The 22,139-nt window shown below is 47.3% G+C and overlaps 1 protein-coding gene across 3 annotated transcripts in view; it reads left to right on the forward strand.

The window, feature by feature from the left end:
* LOC129706230 (transcription intermediary factor 1-alpha-like) overlaps positions 1–22,139 on the forward strand; it is a 99,982-nt gene that overhangs the window by 57,106 nt on the left and 20,737 nt on the right. For all 3 annotated transcript variants that reach the window (XM_055650340.1, XM_055650339.1, XM_055650341.1), the window contains exons 3-10: positions 2,033–2,180; positions 5,206–5,338; positions 7,879–7,995; positions 9,097–9,211; positions 10,621–10,767; positions 13,381–13,498; positions 14,334–14,608; positions 19,443–19,619. In XM_055650340.1, the coding sequence (XP_055506315.1) occupies positions 2,033–2,180; positions 5,206–5,338; positions 7,879–7,995; positions 9,097–9,211; positions 10,621–10,767; positions 13,381–13,498; positions 14,334–14,608; positions 19,443–19,619 (1,230 nt within the window). The remainder of the gene's footprint in view (positions 1–2,032; positions 2,181–5,205; positions 5,339–7,878; positions 7,996–9,096; positions 9,212–10,620; positions 10,768–13,380; positions 13,499–14,333; positions 14,609–19,442; positions 19,620–22,139) is intronic.

The following is a 22,139-nucleotide window of genomic DNA, read 5'->3' on the forward strand; positions in this document are numbered from 1 at the left end:
CTCCATGTTCCGAGTCCGCGCTGACCGACAATCCCCTCACATTAACACTAGCCTACACACATTAGGGACAATTTACACGCCCACCAAGTCAATTAACCTACAAACCTGTGTGAGAAAGAACTGCAGATGCTGGTAAAATCGAAGGTAGACACAAAATGCTGGAGTAACTCAGCGAGTGAGGCAGCATCTCTGGAGAGAAGGAATGGGCGACAATTCGAGGCACATCATTCACACAGGGTGTTTTGTCCTGGATGGTGTCGAGCTTCTTCCATGTTGCTGGAGCTGCCGTCATCCAAGCAAGTGGAAAGTAGCCCAACATGCTTTTGTCATGCCTTGTAGAAGGTAACCCTCCTCCTCTCCACAGGACATGCAGCATCTGACCTGCTGCTGTAGTCACAGCATGTATGTGACGGTCCAACTGGGTTTCTGGTCAATGGTGTCCTTGAGGATGTTGATAGAGGAGAGCTAAATGATGGTAATGACACCGGACGTCATTGATTCAGGGAGATCAAAGGGTGACCAGTGGGGGGTGGGGGAGGGGGCTGCCGCCACATGCAGGCAGTAAATAGGACTGTTGGATGAACGTTTGTCACTGTCAGTGTTAAAACGTGGCGACACTTGTGTACTGCCCCGGTCAGGTCTGCTACGTGATATTACCGGGTTGTATGCATCACAAAGTATTTCACTGTACCTAGGTACATAGGACTATAAAGTATCATTGAATCATTAATGGGTGGTTACACTTGTTGGTGTAATAAAGATATTGAAGGTCCTTTCTCGAAGGTAGTCAACATACGATCTATCGAATGTCATATCACATGTTACACACGGTTCTTAAAGTTATGTACATATCCATGTATAATACACAGAGCCTCATACATTTTTACAATTCTCCATCCCATGGGGTTAGGAAACTCAACTGTTGACTGCACCAAATACTGTCATTTGTGCCCAAAACACTCAGTGGAACAAATGGATTTGAGAGGGTAAATGTGTTGAGCTAAACAATCAGCCTTGCATTAGGGTTATTATTGAATGGTAAAGCAGGCTTGAGAGATCTAGGGTCCATGATACCTCTATATATTAACGTTCTTGAGATGTTATGTAATTAAACTTAAGAACCAGACCAGTGAAGATGGAATTGTGACGTGCTTTTTACCTCATGAAAGCTTGAAACCAAGATGGTTTCATTTCATTGATATTGAGGGATGTGGAGTAAATGGAGTCAAGGTCAGAACATCCATTGTCTGATTAAAGGTTATAACAAACAACCTTGAGGGGCTGTAAGGGTGTCCTCTACTTTGAAGAAATGGTACAGTGAGGAGGTGGTAGATTTAGATTTAGATTCCTTTATTGTCATTCAGACCTTTTGGTAATACTAATAATAATAAATAACATACAATAAACACAAATTAAAACATCCACCAATGTGAGTTCACCAAGCACCACCTCACTGTGATGGAGGCAAAAGTCTTAGTCTCTGTCTCTTCCCTCCTTGTTCCACCTCTGCGCTGAGGCGATCCAGGCCGAAGATGCCGCCCTCCAGTCCAGCGGACGCAGCTGTAGTTGCGGGAGCTCCGGAAACAGGTCATCAACCTGTAACCTGCGAGCTCCCGGTTGTCCACTGGGCCCGTGGCCGAACCTCCGAAGTGATGTCGCCGCCGCCTCAGCTCCGAGTCGGGCCGCTGCCGAAAGCTGCAACACCACCTCAGCGAGTCGGGCCCCTCGCCGGAACGCAGCCTCAACTCCGTTTGACATTATTTTGACATTAAGGTCATAAGGAATAGGAGTAGAATTAGGCCATTCGGCCCATCTACTCCACCGTTCAACCATGGCTGATCTATCTCTCCCTCCTAACCCCATTCTCCTGCCTTCTCCCCATAAACTCTGACACCTGTACTAATCACTAATCCATTGTGGATTGTTTCTCCTGGGGGTTTATTCTTCGGCTCCCGGCAAGGTGAAGGCAAGGGGTTCAGGGCCCCCCTTTTCTCCGCGGGTAATGACCTCTGGCTGCTTTCCTTTCGCTCAGGTCTGCACGAGCTGTGAAGACAATGCCGAGGCCAATGGCTTCTGTGTCGAGTGCCTCGAGTGGCTTTGCAAAACCTGCATCGAGGCTCACCAGCGGGTCAAGTTTACAAAGGATCACACCGTGAGGCAGAAGGAGGACGTGTCTCCAGGTAAATATCAAACCATTTAGCACCTCCACATCTGGTCTGTCAAAGCGGTCGCTGTTGAGTCCCGATCTCCACTCAAAACCAGTAAATGTAAATGTAACAAACATGTCCAACTGGGGTTTCTGGTCAATGGTGACCTTTGAGGTGACCGCTGGTTTCCTGGTCCAAATCTGACCAACTTAGTAATAGTGGATTGTCGCTTGTTAACTGTAGTATTCAAATCGCTATAATATATAGAGGTGGTGGGGCAAAATGAGGGTTCAGTATGGTCCATGAGATGCCATTCAAGTAGCCCATTTTGCTTGGTGTCGTGCATTGTTTTTTGAATGTTGTTGAATACTGTAGTCTTTCCAGCAGTGAAGATTATACCATCACACTTGTGATGGAAAAGCTTTGGTTAACTTGGAGGTTGAAGAATAGCTGACTACTGAACTGGTCTCGTTACACCATTTCATGGCTCGACCGGTTACGTTTCCAGCCATGGTAGTTACCAGGACAACGTTTAGTTTAGTTTAGTTTAGTTGAGAGACACAGTGTGGAAACAGGGCTCTTTGGCCTAACGAACCCACGCCAACCATCGATCACCTGCACACTTGTTCCATGTTATCCTCCTTTCGCATCCTACACACTAGGGGCAATTTACAGAGGCCAGTTAACCTGCAAACCTGCACGTCTTTGGCATGTGAGAGGAAACGGAGCACCCAGAGAAAACCCACGTGGTCACAGGGTGAATGTACAAACTCCGCACTGACCGCATCTGTAGTTGGGATCAAACCCAGGTCTCTGGCGCTGTGAGGCAGCATCTCTACCACCACTGTGCTGCCCCGGGGAACAGGTGAAGATAGTGTCACTGAAAGTCAAGGGGGGAGGTGGATAGACTCTCTTGTTTGAGGTTATTAACTGGCACTTTAATGCTGTGAGCACATCTGCATATAGTCAGGCCATCTTGGGTATAGAGTCATAGAGTGATACAGTGTGGAAACAGGCCCTTCGGCCCAACTTGCCCACATCGGCCAACATGTCCCAGCTACACTAGTCCTACCTGCCCGTGTTTAGTTTAAAAAAAAAATGAATGTATTAAATGGAAGTGAACATTGAATTCATCATCAAACTTTATCATCTGTAACTAGTCACTGAAAAATAAGTAGGAAATGGTTGGACTGTAGAACATTTGCTGTAATGTCCTGGGTTTGAGATGTGTTGTTGAAATTATGATCATTTCATTTGTTAGATATAATTCCACCTTGCAGAGTTCTTTCCTTGATTCTGATTTTCTACACTTTTAATGAATTGCATATCCAGTTAAATGCTGCCTTAACATCACCCTCATCCTCACCTTTGGAGTTTAAATTTGTTATCCACGTTTAAGCCAAGGTTGTGTTGAGATATGGAACTGTGTTCAAAGCAAATCTGAGCATCGTAATGAAGCAGTTACTGTTAGTTTGTGCCACTTAATAGCTGTCCACAGCTCATTGAGGGCAGACTGATGGGGTATCGGGATGTTCTAGGTTTTTAAAGATAAGACAAGAATGCTCATCTGCACATTTGCTTTCTCAAAAGTTTGAAGAGATTTAGTAGGTTGTCGAATAACCCATCAAACCTCTGCATGCGTATGTTTACATGGAAACAGGCCCATTCGGCCCATCGAGTCCGCGATGACCAACGATTCCCGCACACTTAACACTATCCTGCACAAATTAGGGACAATTTACAATTATACCCAAGACAATTAACCTACAAACTTGCACGTCTGGAGTGTGGGAAGCACCCATAGAAACACATGGGGTTATGGGGAGAACGTACAAATGTCGTACAGACGGTACAGGATGGAACCCGGGTCTCTGGCGCTGTAAGGCAGCAACTCTACCCTTGTGCCACCGAGCCGCCCTGATAGACGGCAGACTGACTGGTTCCATCACGGCCCGGTTCACTAAACCAGGACGCCCAAGAATGGAGGAGGCTGCAGATAGCAGTGGACATCGCCCGGTCCATCACAGGTAGTGATTTCCCCACCATCGAAGGGATCTACAGTTAACACTGCTGTCAGGAGGACGCTAATAACATCAATGACCCACACCACCCTGGTCATGGTCTCATCGGTAAGGTGTTAAAAGAGTCTGAGAACTGTTAACTCCCGAGGTTCAAGAACAGCCGCTTCCAATGCCTCCTAAACCACACTGCATACCCCGAACCACAACCCCACCTCAGCAATGAACTGCTACACATATTTCACAGGTTGCACTAAATACTTTGTCTTGCGCTATTATGGATCGTTTACCAAGTGTAACTGATCATTTATAGCTTTATGTATTGTATATTTATTTGTTGTATTTTCCATTAATGTGTCTGTAAAGTTGCAGCAAGTAAAAGTGTCAGTGGTTCGTTCATTGTTGTATATGACAATTAAACACTCTTGACTTTTCTGGGAAACTTTATTCATTGTTCGGTAAATGTTGGAATAACTCGGCTAGACCACCTTCTCAGCTATGCTGTAACAAGTGTAGGAAGGTACTGCAGATAGACACAAAATGCTGGAGTAACTCAGCGGGACAGGCAGCATCTCTGGTTAGGGACCAGTCTGAAGAAAGGTCTCGACCCGAAACCTCACTCATTCTTTCTCTCCAGAGATGCTGCCTGTCCCGCTGAGTTACTCCAGCTTTTTGTGTCTATGCTTGTAACATTGTCCGTAATCTTCCATCAATGAATACCAAAGCCAGATAGATCGGATTCATGGGCCTGTCCCACTTAGGCGACTCTTTAGGCGACTGCCAGGGACTAGTTTTAATGGAGTTTGCCCACGACACATGGCGGCAACCTACGACAGCACTTACGACAACCTACGTCAACCTACGACAACCTAAGGTAGCAAACAATTGTCGCCACTGTCGCTGAAAAATTCTCATCGTGTTGAAAAATTTTGCTGCAGTCGCCCGTAGTTGCCCAAGAAATTGCCTAAGTGGGACAGGCCCGTTAGTCACAGGTGGAAGGTGTTAATTTTGACCGTGTCCCCCTATTTCTCGTTCCTCAGAGGCGGTCAGTGTGTCCAATCAGCGAATGCTCTTTTGCCCGGTTCACCGGCAGGAGCAGCTAAAGCTCTTCTGTGAGACCTGCGATCGGCTGACGTGTCGGGACTGCCAGCTGCTGGAACACAAGGAGCACAGGTAACCACTCGGGCAGGCACAGCTGTAGCTCCCTGCTCTCAGTGTGGGTACAGGCAGAGTGTAGACCTGGTTAGTGTGTGTCAGTCAGATTGTGCAACACTCGGTGCAGTTTAGTTGGTGCAGTTGAGTTTTTTTACTTTTGTTTAGACGGCACGGTGGTACAGCGGTAACGTTGCTGCCTTACAGTGCCAGATACCCGGGTTCTGTATGGTCCCGACTGCTGTCTGTACGGCGTTTGCACGTTCTCCCCGTGACCGCATGGGTTTTCCCCCGGGTGCTCCAGTTTCCTCCCACATTCCGAAGACGTTCAAGTTTGTAGGTTAATTGGCTTCGGTAAAATTGTAAATTGCCCCTCGTATGTAGAATAGTGCTTGTGCATGGGGATCGCTGGTCGGCAGGCCAAAGGGCCTGTTTCTGCACTGAACTAAACTAAACTATAGATCTGGTCACTGTGTATCAATCAGATTGTGTAGTACCATGTGCAGTTTGTGTAGGGAGGAACTGCAGAAGCAGGTTTACACCAAAGATAGACACAAAATGCTAGAGTAACTCAGCAGGTCAGGCAGCATCTCTGGACAAAAGGAATAGGTGACATTTCGGGTTGAGACCCCTCTTCAGACTGAGAGGGGACTCAGTCAGACTTCAGTCTGTCAGTCTGAAGAAAGTTCAAAGTTTCGAGGTCAGCTTATTGTCACATGCACCCATTAAGGTACAGTGAAATTTGAGTTCCCATACAGCCGCACTAAGTGAAAAGCAACAAGACACACAACCACGTAAAAGTTACCATAAACATCAATCACAGTAGATTCTACATTCCTCACTGTGTTGGAAGGCAATAAAGTTCAATCTTCTTCCTCTTGTTCTCCTGCGGCCGGGGCAGTCAAACCATCCGCAGTCGGGGGAAAATCTCTCCGTGGCATGGAGCTCCCGAGTCGGCCTCTTCTTACCAGAGACCGCGGGCTTCACGATGTTAAAAGTCCACAGGCCCCGCAGCTGGAGCTATGATTCCCGGCAAAGGGATCGCAAGCTCCGCGATGTTAAAGTCCCGCAGACTCCTGCAGTTTGGAGCGCCCGTCGGTCTCCAGGAAAGGCCGCCAACTCCACGATGTTAGGCCGCAGTGGGGACGGAGATAGGATACGGGAAAAAAAATCGCATTTACGTCAAGGTAAGAGATTGAAAAAAAGTTTCCCCCAATCCCCCCCCCCCCTCTCCCCACTCACCACATAAAACAAACCAAGGAACACTAAAACATACTTTTAACACATACTAAAAATAACAAAAAGAAGAAAGGACAGGCAGTCTGTTGGCGAGGCAGCCACTGCAGAAGAAGGATACATTGGGGAAACAGGCCCTTCGGCCCACTGAATCGGTACTGACCAATGATCACTAGTTCTATCCTGCACACCAAGGATAATTTCTACAGAAGACAATTAGCCTACAAACCTGCATGTCTTTGGATGTGGGAGAAAACCGGAGCACCCTGAGAAAACCCACGTAGGTCACGGGGAGAACATACAAACAGCGTGCAGACAGACCCATAGTCAGGTTCAAACCCGGGTCTCTGGCGCTGTAAGGCAGTAACTCTACCGCTGTGCCACTGTGCCGCCCAGTGCTAGCTAGCATCCATGTCTCCTGCTCTCCTAATTTTTGACGGGGCACGTACCTACCCTTTGATCAACTGGGGGCATCTCAGAAGAGATCCATATCTGCGATGTTAGAATTTGTCATTGAATCTGAGGGGATTTGCTGGGTGACTGACACTAAAGAGCATCACACAAGAAATGTATCCTGACACTGACAGTGCCAATTAGACCATTGAGAACGTTGGCTCAGTCTTTGCAATGTGCTTGCTGAATCTAGTGGATGCAAAGCTTCTGCAGTTTGTGAAAGGCTCTTTAAACCTATTCAGAAATATTGAGCAGTGAGCTCCTGAAGTTACATCTGGTCTTTGGAGAGCATGACATTTAGAAGTGGGTTCAATGTTTTTGCAGCTTCCCCGCTGACTGCGCCCCTTCCTGCCCACTTCCTGTTTTCTCTGCTCAGGCAGAGGGACCGAAGAACCTAACTCTTCAAGTGTTTCCTTACTGGTGTAAGCTCCATTTCCTGGCCACAGTGCCATGTTAGACATCGACTTTTGTTAAGTGGCAATAACACTGACAGTATTGATTTAGAAGGTTTTTGCCCTATTCCCTTCCCTATCAGCTGGCATGTCTAGGGAGATGCTCTCTCTTTGTTTGAACTTCCATGTCCTTGGAGGAAGCATGTGAAGTAGACCCATTCCCTCCACATGTCCATCCCCCTAAACATCAATGCTAACAACAGCCTCCTTCCCTCAATACAACCACACTAACGATCCATTTAATCTGTTAATTAGTTCCATTAATTAATGTTGGGTGAAGCTGTGCTGTAGTCAAAATGTTGGCATGGACTGGCTGGACTGAATGCTTTCCGACCTATGTGACTCTACAAATGCTTCCTGAGAAAACCACTGGGACGCAAGAGTGTTTTTGAGCTGTTGAGTGAATCTGTCTTTCTGCAGGTACCAGTTTCTAGAAGAAGCCTTTAACAACCAGAAGGTCATCATCGATACACTGACCGCCAAACTGCAGGAGAAGAGGAACTATATCCAGTACACGGCCACTCAGATCCAGAACAGGTGCCATTTGGGGATAGAATCCTCCTCTGTTTCTTCCCTTGTGCTGCATGTTAGACCAATTTTCTTCACAAAAGTGGCAATGACACCGGCGATATTAATTTAGAATCCTAGAAGTATCTTGCCTGAGATCTCTTCCCATCTTTATATTTCCAATACCCCACCCCAAATCCTCTCTGCCTTCCTCTGCCTCTGCTCCGTCATAGATCGCCCCTCTCCTCTCTTCATAGACAACTCAGACCGCAATAGACATTCCCCAAGGTCGCTGCTCTCCGAGCCTCCACCTCCACTCCCTGTGGACCTCCTCATAACCCCTACTGTCTGGAACCAACATTATTTGGCAATCAGCAGGAGGGAACAAATGCTTTTCACTGCACCACATGGCAATAAACTAAACTGAACTAGAAGCGAGAAGTGCTTCAAGATTAATCTCAATTAACTATGTTGGGAGGGGAGGAAGTAAGAAGTAATTGGGAGCTTCAAAATAAACTTGGCAGGAGCTCATTTGTGGCCAGAATTAGACTATGGGGTGTCAAGAGATTGGTTGGAACTCCATTAGGTTCTGCCACGGATCTTCCGAATCCCATTCCCAGACACGAAGATCCGGTCCTGATGTATATTAACCGTCTACTGGGGAACAAGTTGACCTGTTTCAGCAGCCCTCCAGTCACCTCGTTGTGAAACTATAAAATATAAATGACAAGAGTGCCGATTAATCCTATTCTTGTACTTATGCTAGAGGTGAGTTAGGAAGGGAGAACATTGCTTAAGTTCTCTCGATGTCATCTCTGGCGGTCATTGCTAGATGGTGATGATTGGAACATCCAACCCGTTGCACATAGATAGGTGGCGTTGGTGGTTGTCAGATGGGATGTTCTACCAGCTGTAGCAAGCTGAATGCATGTACGTTGGGATGTGGTTGCCTACAATGAACCCCTCATGTGTACAAGGATGTGCCCGTTCAGTGTTTTTATGATCTGGTCCATTAGCACGCAACAAAAGCTTTACTTGGAGCACGTGTCAATAATCTAAACTGAACTGAGTGCAGAAATTAGTCATAACTTTGTGTAGTGCCCAATTCCAATGACACTGTTTGTGTTACAGGATTAATGAAGTAAATGAAAACTGTAAGAAAGTTGAGCAGGACATTAAAGTTGCCGTCTTCACCTTAATGATCGAGATTAACAAGAAAGGGAAAGCCTTGTTGCAGCAGCTGGAGGTGAGATATCCTTTATACCCCCTCTACTGCTCTCTCTTCCCACCCGCCATGGTCAACATTATTTCAGCCATCTTTGCATTAACGTCTTCAATTTCCTCCTTAAGCACTTCATAGTTCATCCTTCTCCAGCAAAATTGAGTGTAGTTTGGTTTACATTAGTTTTGAGATCCGGCGTGGAAATAGGCCTTTTGACCCATCAAGTCCGTGCCAACCAATGGACAGGCGTACACTAGTTCTATGTTGTCCCAGTTTCGCACCCAACACACAAAGGGCAATCTACAGAAGCCAATTAACCTACAAACCTGCACGTCTTTGGAGTGTGGGAGGAAACCGGAGCACCCGGAGAAAGCCCACGTGGGCACGGGGAGAACATACAAACTCGGTACAGACAACACCCATAATCAGGATTGAACCCGGGTCTCTGGCGCTGTCGAGCAGCAACCCTACTGCTGCGCCGCTGCATTGCAAGAGGTACTGCATTCCTGATGGGACTTTCAACTGTGGTCCATCGAGGTTTGGAGCAAACATTCCCTCACCCCACAGGACATACACCTGTTGCCTGGTGATTATCATATTGCTCTTAGTTGGATCCAACTAACATCACCCTACCTTCCATGCTTTCTGCATTACAACAGTGCCTACACTTTGAAGTACAACATTGACAATAACGTGATTTGGTGTATGCTGCGTTTTGCAATGAGCTGTAATAATTCAAATCTTCCCCAATATAAATCATGTTGATTTTACCCCAAACAAAAGTTCCAAAGACCTGGGCTCATTGCTGACCTTCCAATACTGTCCGTGTGGAGTTTGCATGTTCTCACTGTGACCATGTGGGATTTACTCCTGGGTGCTCCAGATTCCTCTCTCATCCCAACGACTTGTAAGTTGGGAAGTTAATAAAGCCACTTTGAACTGTCCCTGGTATGCAGGCCAGTGGTAGAATCTAGGAAGGGTTTATGGGAAGTAAATGGAGAATAAGGTGGGAATGAGGAAGAATTTCTTTATCCAGAGGGTGAATCTGGAATTCATTGCAACAGATGGCTGTGTATGCCAAGTCTTTGGGTATTTTAAAAACGGAGATAGGTTGATGGGTTTTGATTTGCAAGGGGGTCAATGGTTTTGGGGAGAAGGCAGTAGAATGGGATTGAGAGGGAAAAATAGATCAGCCATGATCGAATGTTAGAGCAGACTTGATGGTCAAATTCTACTCTGATATCTTATGGTCTGATTGAATTATGCGGGATTAATGTAAATGAATGCTAGATGGTTGATAAGGACTCAGAGCCAAGCAACCTGTTTCTTTATTGCATGACTCCATGAGAAGTGTCTAAAGCCTTTGAGTCCACTGGTTTACAATATAATCTTGTTAATGGGTCACTTCTGTTTCTGTTGGGGCTTTCCTACAGAGTGTAACCAAAGACCGTCAAGCAAAACTCCTCCAACAGCAACTTGAGATCTCTGGACTCTCGAAACAAGTGGAGCACGTCATGAACTTTGCCAAGTGGGCCATCTCCAACAGAAGCAGCATCGCACTGCTGTACAGTAAACGGCTGGTAGGTCATCTATGTGTCAAGGGCTGTGACCACAGGCCTCGCAGTGCAGTCTTTAAGAAGTCTAGGTGGAATTCCCCTTGGTAGCACACACTGCTAAGACTAGTATTTATTCTCCCCTCTCTGATGTTCTAGCAGGGAAGCAGTGACTCGGCACAGACCCGGCCTTATTACTTGGTTTGTGCACTTAACAAACAAACCAAGTAGGCTGGGAAAGGGGCGGGCTGGGCAGCAGGGGGCAGCTGACTATCCTGACCTTTATCAGGATGCATCACAGCACGGTTTGGGAACAGCTCCATCTAAGACCGCAAGAAATTGCAGAGAGTTGCATCACACAAACCAACCTCCCTTCCATTGACTCCATTTACACCTCACGCTGCCTCGGCAAGGCCACCGGCATAATCAAGGACGAGTCCCACATCGGATTAATGAAACTTGAATGGTTTGCGAGGTCAATTCAGAGGGAATTCTGTTAACCAGAGTCTCATGCCAGCGACTGAGAAAGGAAGAGCGGTGTTAGTTGTGCTTTTACGTTGGTCTAATGGGTCTGTGGTTTATTTTTATTGAGTTTACTGAGTGTTTAGTTTTTATGCATCACATATATGGAACAAACTTCCAGAAGAATGCAAGTTTGCGCAGAGGAAATGCATTGCTTTACCTGACCTTGTGGGATTTAACACAAAAACACTCCGTACAGGAACAATGCGTGGCACGGTGCCACAGCAGTGGAGCTGCTGGCTTACAGCGCTACACTACGGCTGCTGTATGTATGGAGTTTGTACGTTCTCCCTGTGACCTGCAAGGGTTTTCTTCGGGAAGCTTCAATTTCTTCCCACACTCCAAAGACTTACAGGTTTGCAGGCGAATTGGCTTGATATAAATGAATATTGTCCCTAGTGTGTGTAGGATAGTGTTAGTGTTGGGGGATCGCTGGTCAGGGCGGACTCAGTGGGCCGAAGGGCCTGTTAACGTGCTCTATCTCTAGCAATGTTACAAAATTTTGAGATTTTAAAAATCAAGTCTGCATCAGATAAAGCATAACAATAAGTTTAATTTGACACCAAATTCACTTTCATATCTCAAGTATTAAAAAAGTTATGGCCATTTTCATACTCGGAAATTAGCATCTTGTTCCCTATTGATTTTCAATGGACATTACAAAAAAGCTGTGATCTTGGATAGTCAAAAGCCCATTTCTTATGGAAAGATTAACATTTTTAAATAGCCTAAGTGTCCAAAGATTATTCACAAATAATTCACAATATAACATGATTTTTATATCTAATTTACATTAATTTATAGGCCAAATGGAAGGAATTTAGTGTTCAATTGCTGTAAATAAATGCCCATTTAAATCGGCTTTCTAGTGGGTTCATGTGAACGCGCTGGTTTAGAACGTTGACATCGCGCTGGATTAGTGCCCTCAAATGCCGAGAAAAATACTGCGGGATATAAAAAGCCCAAAATGAACTACTCGCTATAGATAACTTGATATATAGGGTTATATATATGCCCCATTTAATGTAAAAATAAGGTACATACCTTTAATTGTTTGCTTTATAAAACCCTGGGGCTGCGAGATGTTGCGGAATGAGACAGTAATTTTAAACTATTATAACTATATTATCGAGGCCTATAAAACTAATAATACCTTTTGCGACCGGGTCTTGCAGCGATTTTTCGTTAATGATTTACTAGGCTGAACATCTGCGATTAGTACAGCCTAGTAAAAATCGCGTTTTAAACCCGCCCCCTCCAAACAGCGCCAAAATCGCGGACCTGGCTGTGGGCAGATTCCCAATGACGATTCAGGTAGGTTTTGTAACATACCTACTATCTCTAAACTAAACTAAACTAAACACTGGGATACCTGAAACGGGAAGAGTTCTATTCTTTGACACAAACGTCCTGCAACAGCTAAGGGAAACAGTGTGGTTCAGACAAAATGTGTATGTAGGAACAGCAGATGCTGGTTTACACTGAAGATATACACAAAAAGCTGGAGTAACGCAGCAGGTCAGGCAGCATCTTTGGAGAAAAGGAATAGGTGATGTTTCGGATTGAGACTCTTCCTCAGACTGAGAGCCAGGGGAGAGGGAGATTAGAAGTATGAAACGGTTCAGAACAAATCAAAGCCGGCTCTGATGACCAAGGAAAGGTGGAGCCCACAATGGTCCACTGTTGGCTGTGAAAGAGGTGATAACGAATGGATACGAACAGTGAAACTAGCAGTACGTCCTGGGTGGGAGAGGGACGGGTAGACAAGGGAATGCAAGGGTTACTTGAAAACAGAGACATCAGTATTCATACCCTGTAGGAAGGAACTGACGATGCTGCTTTACACCAAAGATAGACACAAAATGCTGGAGAAACCCAGCGGCATCCAGGCAGCATCTGTAATTCTTCGGGTCGAGAACCGTCTTCACCGCTGGGATGTAAGTTGCAAGGCAGCCGATGTTTCTCAGTCGAGTGAGCAGTTGAGCAGCAACACTGGTCGTTTCACTGGGGAATGGAGACCTTGGGACGGAGCCTGCATGTGTTCATTGTGTGGCAGTGTTGAAACCGTTCCCCTTCACTCATCAGTGTGTCATGGTCCAATGTCTCCTCTCATTGCAGATCACGTTTCAGCTGAGGTACATTCTCCGCGCACGCTGTGATGCCACCCCGGTGGCCACCAGCTCAGTCCGATTTCACTGTGACCCCACCTTCTGGGCTAAGAACGTTCTCAACTTGGGTAAGTCGGAACGAATAGCAGATGCCGCGACCCACAGTCAAGTGCTGAGGAAGGGAACATTATTTTAGTTGGAAAATCTTTACTAGCTCTCGGCCGTTTGAGATCTTGACGTCAATGCCGCTCTCATAACGTACATCGTAGGTTCAACATCCACTGCCATGCAGGAGCACAATAAGATCATAAGAAAGTAGAAGAAGTCTATTAAACTCCTTCCCATTCACCGACCAGACTTACTGTCTCCGACTACATTTTTTCTCTGTTTGCTTTGTTGTTACCTTCTCCCAGCTAACAATGATCTATTCTACATTTTCATTGATCTCCATTCCCTTTGTACTATTTTCACACCTTACACTTCATAATCTATGTATCTCCCTCTCCTCTGACATCAGTCTGAAGAAGGGTCTCGACCCGAAATGTCGCTCATTCCTTCTCTCCAGAGATGCTGCCCGTCCCGTTGAATTACTCCGGCATTTTGTGTCTACCTACAAGTATCAACTCTGTGTGACCCTCTGGCGCTATAAGGCAGGCAGTAGGTCTCCCGATACACCACCATGCCACCCTGTGCATTCTTCCATTGCATTTGCTTACCCCATGAAATGGAGCTCCCTGCTTGCAAATCCTTTTGAGCAGGCAGGCAATGTTTTCCCTTCCTGTTAGCAAAATGGTAAAGTTACTTTAGAAGGGGCCGGGGTGGGAGGGGAGTGATGTTTGATATGTTTATTTGTTTGCTCTGCATTGACGTTCCAAGCCGAGAAATAATTAATGGAGCATTACTCCGTGACTTGTTCTGGAGCAGAAGAGCAATGACCTTATTTACCCCTTTCACTGCTGACAGGTTCCCTTGTTTTGGACAAGAACCTACTTCCGTCCAGCAGTGTTCCCAATGTGGTGACAGGGCCGGGCCTGCAGCCCCAGGACAACACGGGTAAGGTCCAAGGGCAGATTAACCTGGCCCAGCTGCGCCTGCAGCACATGCAGCAACAAGCCATGGCTCAGCGGATTCAGCAGCGCATGCAACAGATGCGGCCCATCCTGCCGGGTGCCCAACAGCTCAGACCTCAAGGCCCAGCCCTGGCTCAGCAACAACCACCTCTGTCTCCTAGCAACCAGGTAAGCTCCGACAACCAAAAAGTACCGCACAGAAAAATACAGCACAGGAACCAGGCTCTTCGGCCCACAATGTCCATGCCGAGCACGATGCCAAGTCCAACTAATCTACACTGGCTTCAGGGCGGCACAGTGGTGTAGAAGTATTCCTGCCTCACAGCACCAGAGACCCAGGTTCGATCCTGATCACGGGTGCTGTCTGTACAGAATTTGTACGTTCTCTCTGTGACCGTGTGGCTTTTCTCCAGATGGTCTGGTCACTCCAAAAACGTACAGGTTTGTAGGTTAATCTTGGAGAAAACCCATGCAGGTCATGGCGGGGAGAATGTACAAACTCCGTACAGACAGCACCCGTAGTCAGGATCGAATTATGGATCTCTACTGCCGCACCACCATGCCGCACATCAAAGGCGAGTAAACAAAGGTAGGCATCCATGATGAAATTCTGCACTGCCGTCTTGCACTGGCAGAGAGATGGCACCTCATAGAGTCATGGACCGGTGCAGCATTAAAACAGGCCCTTCAGCTCACCACGTCGAGGCCGGCTAACGGGCACACATCCGTGTTAATCTCATTTGACAACAGTTGGCTCGTAAGGTGCAATGCCACCTCTGTTGCCTCTGGAAAACCTTATAAACCCACTGGCAAGATGAGAATCAGCCCCCTCTCGCAAGCTAACGTCACAATCTTGAGGCTCACCGCACAATAGTTGACTCCGATGCCTGAGGCCGTACTCCTGAAACGGCTATCCTTTGCGAATTTTGTCACAGGAGGAGATTACCAGGAGAATTGAGCAAACGATTAAAGGTGCTTGCACAGCCTCTGAGGAAAGTCTGTCACAGTTTCATCAATTTACGTGAATCCTTGGCTCACAACTGATCACAGTGGAGAGGGAGCATTTGGGATGACGCTAAGAAGCTTGAGTTAAGAGTTTCGTCGGGAGTACATGAAAGCAGAACATTGACATCGGAGGGTCTCACCTTAAGATACTTCTCGCCCTGGCCAGCAGACACCTTTTGCCCCACCAGGGGTAACGTTTGCAGGTCCCACATAGGCCTTATACGATACGATACGATACGATAGAACTTTATTTTTTCCCAGGAGTGAAATTGATTGGGGAGGGGGGGTCAGTCCACCCCACGACCAAAAGGAGAGGAGTTGTTCAGTTTGATAGCCATAGGGAAGAAGGATCTCCTGTGGCCTTCTGTACTGTGGCCTGATCAACCTGTTCAGAAGTGGAAGCAAGTCACCCTCCATCCTGAGGGACCACAGAAGAGAGCGGGTTCAACCTTTGACCAGTTTGCCCACCAGCCATTCCGCGACCATGGTTAAATAATGCTGCCATTCCAGAACTGACAAACGCTGACTCCAAGGAGCAACATCTGAGGTGGGCCTAGATTGAACAGTATCTTCATTTAGACTATCTGGAAAGAAAACACTTAATGTGACATTGTGACTCTAATCCCAAGAGGTGGTGTGAAGGCCATTAGTTTGATGGAACATTGTAGCCAGTACTTACCTTTTACAGTCGGAATCTTGCAACACAGAGGAGGCTATTCAGCCCATTGAATGGGCTATCCATTTAGCCCGCTCTCTCCCCATTAAACAATTCCCAGTTCTCTGACCAAGTCTGACTGTCTCTGATTACATTTTATCTCTGTTTGCTTTGTTGTTACCTTCTGCTAACTAACAATGATCTATTCTACATTTTCCTTGATCTCCACCCCCTTTGATGACTCGTTCTCACACCTTGCACTTCCTTATCTCTGTATCTCCCCTCCCCTCCCCTGTTGGGCCAGGTTAATCTGCCCATGGACATTACCCGTGTTGTCCTGGGGCTACAGCTCCTTCCTAAACAATTTGTCATTGGTTCTACTTCCATTACTCTGGCAGGCAGAGCTCCTCTGATCTTGACAACAAATGAGGCTCTCATCTTCATGTTACCGAATGCCTCCAATACATTTTGCCTCGTATATCCCTACTGCAAGAAGAACCATCAAGGCTGTAACGCCATAAGGTCATAAGTGATAGTAGAATTAGGCCATTTGACCCATTGTCTAGTCTGCCATTCAATTACAGCTAATCTATCTCTCCCTCCAAACCCTATTCTCCTTCCTTCTCCCCATAACCTCGGATCAAGAATCTATCTATCTAAGACTAGACTTTAGAGATACTGCGTGGAAACAGGCCCTTCCGGCCCACCGAGCCAGCGTAGACCAGCGATCATCAAGGCTCTGCAGAGAGTAGTGCGTTCGGCCGAACGCACTATGGGAACTTCACTCACCCCCCTGCAGGAACTATACAACAGGAGGTGCAACTCCAGAGCAAACAAAATCATGAGAGACCTCTTCCACCCCTGCAACGGACTGTTCCAGCCGCTACGGTCAGGAAAACGCCTCCGTTGCCACGCAGTGAGAACGGAGAGGTTGAGAAGGAGTTTCTTCCCAGAGGCAATTCGGACTGTAAACGCCTTTCTCATCAGGGACTAACTGTACAGAACGTTTTTCCTTCTATTATTTATTATGTAAAATAATATGTGTGTTATGATTGTGTTTATAATTTGTTTGGTTGTTTTGTTGTTCTGCGAGCATTGCCACTTTCATTTCACTGCACATCTCGTATGTGTATGTGACAAACTTGACTTGACTTGACTTGACTTGACCCAGTACGCTAGCACTATCCTACACACTAGGGACAATTTACAAATTCTTACAGCAGCCAATTAACCGAAAAAAAAACCTGCACGTCTTTGGTGTGTGGGAGGAAACCGGAGCACGCGGAGAAAACCCAAGGGGTCGCTGGGAGAACGTACAAATGTTGTACAAGTGTATAGCAGTAGTACACAGTCGCCAGTTTTTGGCCCTATTTTCAAGTCCCAGATGTTGTAAGTGCAGGGTTCACGGCCTGACCATGAAGGCCCGCTGACCTGGAGGCGTTGCCGAATTGGCCCCTCCACTGCTGTAGGCTGCATCTGATCCAAGTGCTTGCCTGCCTCTTGGAGCGGCGCCCGGTCCAACCGAGCCCCAGGCTGTTGCACTGTTTTTTGTTCACCGAAATAATTTGAATCAATTGTTTACAAGAATAATATTTACAATTCAAAACAATACACACCACCATAGCACAAAGTAATACAAATATTCTTCAAAATATCAATATACTGAAAATTAAACAACTAGATTACAATTCCTGTCACAGATACATTATTCCCCCCCCCCTCCCCGCAGTGCTACCTGGGCGTGGACGTAACCCCGGAAAGGGGGCAGGCAGCCGGCTTGCGCAGAGTCCTCTTCCGCTCATCGCCGTGACTCGCAGATGGCCAGCTTGGCCAGGCCTAGGAGCAACCCAAGCGTGCCCCCACAGCGTGTCCAAAGATGAGGATGGTGGGTGTGAAGTTCAGCCAGAAGGCAAGGAGCAGCCCCTTTAGATATTGAAACAGGGGCTGCAACCTCACACACTCCATGTACGCGTGGCACACAGACTCTTCCAGCCCGCAACAGTGGCAGGCGGCTGGCGTCTGAACCGCGAGAGAAGCAGGCTGCAAGGAACTCCTCAGAGCAGTACTCTCCACCCCAGATCCCCGATGTAGACAATAAGACAATAGGTGCAGGAGTAGTCCATTCGGCCCTTTGAGCCAGCACCGCCATTCAATGTGTTCCTGCCTTCTCCCCATATCCCCTGACTCCACTATCTTTAAGAGCCCTATCTAGCTTTCTTGAAAGTATCCAGAGAACCGGCAGAGAATTCCACAGACTCGCAACTCTCTGTGTGAAAAAGTGTTTCCTCATCTCCGTTCTAAATGGCTTACCCCTTATTCTTAAAGGGAGGGGGGGGGGGAGAATCCCTGTGTAGAGGGCCCCTGCCACGACCAAAAGGCCACATCGACCGCCACCTTATGTCCACTCCCTCCTTGCTGGATGGGCGAGCCCGGCCTGCTGTTGGAGATGGCTGCAGCGTCCTTCTGCCGTGAAGAGGTGATCCATCTTGCTCCTCTCTGTCAACGTTGCCGACTCACCTCCTCTTTGTCCTTCCATCCTGGTGGCCATAGAACTAGCCGGGCCTTCCGGGCGGGTCCCTGGTCCGCGGTGGGCGATCCGGGCCTTCAGTGCCTCCAGATTCTAGCACTTCCCTACACACCAAAGCCAACTCAGAATGGCCAACCAATCTTTGGGATGAGGGAGCAAAAAACCCACTGGAGCTGCCAGAGAAAACCCATGGGGTCAGAGAGAGAACCTCACACAGACAGCAACTCTGTGCCTTCCTCTGTGGTAAAGGTTAAAGGATTTGTTTCCCAGAATATTAAAACTGATTTTACCCCACCAGGAGTAAGACATCATAAGGTGTGAATTGTGAACTTGTCAGCCTTCATTAGGTGTACTGTTTCCAGTGCCTTCTCCGAAATGGAGTTGGTGCCCTAACGCATAAGGACGGCGCGGTGGCGCAGCGGTAGAGTTGCAGCACCCGAGACCCGGGTTCGATCCTGACTATGGGTACGGAGTTTGTACGTTCTCCCCACGACCTCGGTGGGTTTTCCCCGTGTGCTCCGGTTTCCTCCCACACTCCAAAGACGTCCAGGTTTGTAGGTTAATTGGCTTGGTATAATTGTAAATTGTCCCTAGAGTGTGCAGGATAGTGTTAATGTGCGGGGATTGCTGGTCGGTGGGGGTTCGCCGGGCAGAAGGACCTGTTTCCGTGCCGTAACTCTAACACTAGAAAACTAAAACTAAAACAAAGCAACACGGCGCCGTACCACCATTTATCGGTGGTGTGGCACTTCTTTATCACCCAGAAGCTGCAGGCGAGAGGCCAGTGGAGCTCATGTTGTTTGCCTTGTGCTTAGTCCCTTCAGCCACCTCGCCTCATCAGCCTGCAGAACCTGCAGCGGGGCAATCAAAGCGCAGCTCCCCCTCCAGTGCAGCTGAACCGAATGCCGCTCAGTAACGCAACCAGGATGGCCGGTCCCCAGCAGCAGAGCGGACCACAGCAGCATGTGAGCACCAGCCCGCTGATGAGACAGGTGAGCAGCAAAGGGACCTGGGCGCTCAGCGCAAGGGGAAAGCCAACTGCGAACCTCCCTCCCCATACCCCCCTCTCTCACTGCATTTCATCCTACATGACTAACCTATTTCTGACTGAGATGGACACAAAACGTTGGAGTAACTCTGGAAGCATCTCTGGAGAAAAGGTAACGTTTCGGGTCGAGACCCTTTCTCCGACCCAAAACATCACCTATTCTTTTTCTCCAGAGATGCTGCCTGACCCGCTGAGTTACTCCAGCATTTTGTGTCTATATTCGGGTACAAACCAGCATCTGCAGATCCTTCCTGCACATATTTCTGACTGACCTGTTCCAAGATCTCCCCCTTTTGGGTTGCCTTGCATTTGACTATACTCCTGCGACTCTCTGTACTGAGAAATTTTATCTATATATATATTTAAATTTAAATGTGTCTGTTTGGTAGACTAGCCAAAGCTCTTTGAGAAAAAGAGTTTCCAAACCTGTCTCCGATCTCCCTTCTAGCGACTGCATCTCTGAGTGAGGGAGGATTGCTTGCAATCATGGCAAGAAAAAGTTGCACCCTTTTTAAAGTCAAGCAGGTCCCACACAGACTGAAGTAAAATATGTATAAAAGAGGTAAAGGACGATAGATTTTGTACTTATAGAGTGATAGGCTGATCATGATGGAACAGCAAGCGTCAAATCTTAGACACAGACAGCAACTCTGGAACCTAAATGTCACATGCTTTCACAGTAGTGGTTTGGTGTCATTGTCCGAGTTCCTCTCTTCTTCTTCTTGCGTATGGCGTGCACAGCCTAAAGTTGTAGAACAACTTGTTCTATTTGATCTTATTTGATTGTGCACGCCGGGTTGATTGCATTTTCCGAAACAGGGTGGACCACGTGAAGGTTGCAATCTCCCACCCCAGTTCCTCTCTAAGGCAGTTGGAGTAACTAATTGAGGAAGGGAGAGTGATGAGACACACAGCTGCCACCAGACTGGGGTCCCCATAACCTGATAAAGAGACTGATCGACCGATTGGAACTTTAGCTATCGTGCTCGCCTCTGCCCTCCCCACTGAGGCACTGCACTCCGTGGCATTTGTTTAATTTAGTTTAGAGATACAGCGCGGAAACAGGCCCTTCAGCCCACCGAGTCCATTCCGACCAGCGATCCCCACACACTTGCACTATCTTACACACGCGAGGGACAGTTTTCAATTATGCCAAGCCAATCAGCCTACAAATCTGTACGCCTATGGAGTGTGAGAGGTAACCGTGAGGTCCCAGAGAAAACCACTGCAGGTCACGGGGAGAACGTACAAACTCTGTACAGACAAGCACCCGTAGTCAGGATAGAACCCGGGCCTCTGGCATTGTGCCACGGCATGTGGGGAGGAGAATATAATATGTAGATAGCCTTTGGGGAAGCGAAATACAATGCTAGAAGGGCTGTTGTCCCAGAAACAATTAAAAAAGAGGAAGGAGAGTGTTTAGGCAGCACAAAAGAAAGCTTCATGCCTCGCAGGCTGATTGTGAGGAGAACTTGCACTGCTTTTGGTAAGATTATAATTTAAAAAATGAATGTGTCAGAACTCTCAATTGCTGCCCGCTATGGGAGCGCAAGGATTATAATAACCTGGTGACTGTGGTTATGTGCGCCAATGTGCCCACCAAACCACAACATACGGTTCAATGCTAGCGGGTTGAAGAGTGTTATAGAAACATAGAAACATAGAAATTAGGTGCAGGAGTAGGCCATTCGGCCCTTCGAGCCTGCACCGCCATTCAATATGATCATGGCTGATCATCCAACTCACTATCCCGTACCTGCCTTCTCTCCATACCCCCTGATCCCCTTAGCCACAAGGGCCACATCTAACTCCCTCTAGCCCCTACCCTTGGCAGAGAATATAGCCCAATGCCACATCTGGCCTCTTAAACTACCCTCTGGCACCCTCTGGAGAGTTCCAGAGATTCACCACTCTCTGTGTGAAAAAAGTTCTTTCTCATCTCGGTTTTAAAGGATTTCCCCCTTATCCTTAAGCTGTGACCCCTTGTCCTGGACTTCCCCAACATCGGGAACAATCTTCCTGCATCTAGCCTGTCCAACCCCTTAAGAATTTTGTAAGTTTCTATAAGATCCCCTCTCAATCTCCTAAATTCTAGAGAGTATAAACCAAGTCTATCCAGTCCTTTCTTCATAAGACAGTCGTGACATCCCAGGAATCAGTCTGGTGAATCGTCTCTGCACTCCCTCTATGGCAATAATGTCCTTCCTCAGATTTGGAGACCAAAACTGTACGCAATACTCCAGGTGTGGTCTCACCAAGACCCTGTACAACTGCAGTAGAACCTCCCCGCTCCTATACTCAAATCCTTTTGCAATGAAAGCTAACATACCATTCGCTTTCTTTACTGCCTGCTGCACCTGCATGCCTACCTTCAATGACTGGTGTACCATGACACCCAGGTCTCGCTGCATCTCCCCCTTTCCCAATCGGCCACCATTTAGATAATAGTCTGCTTTCCCGTTTT

The sequence above is a fragment of the Leucoraja erinacea genome, chromosome 19 (assembly GCF_028641065.1).
Source record: "Leucoraja erinacea ecotype New England chromosome 19, Leri_hhj_1, whole genome shotgun sequence".
In the NCBI taxonomy this organism is placed as follows: domain Eukaryota; kingdom Metazoa; phylum Chordata; class Chondrichthyes; order Rajiformes; family Rajidae; genus Leucoraja; species Leucoraja erinaceus.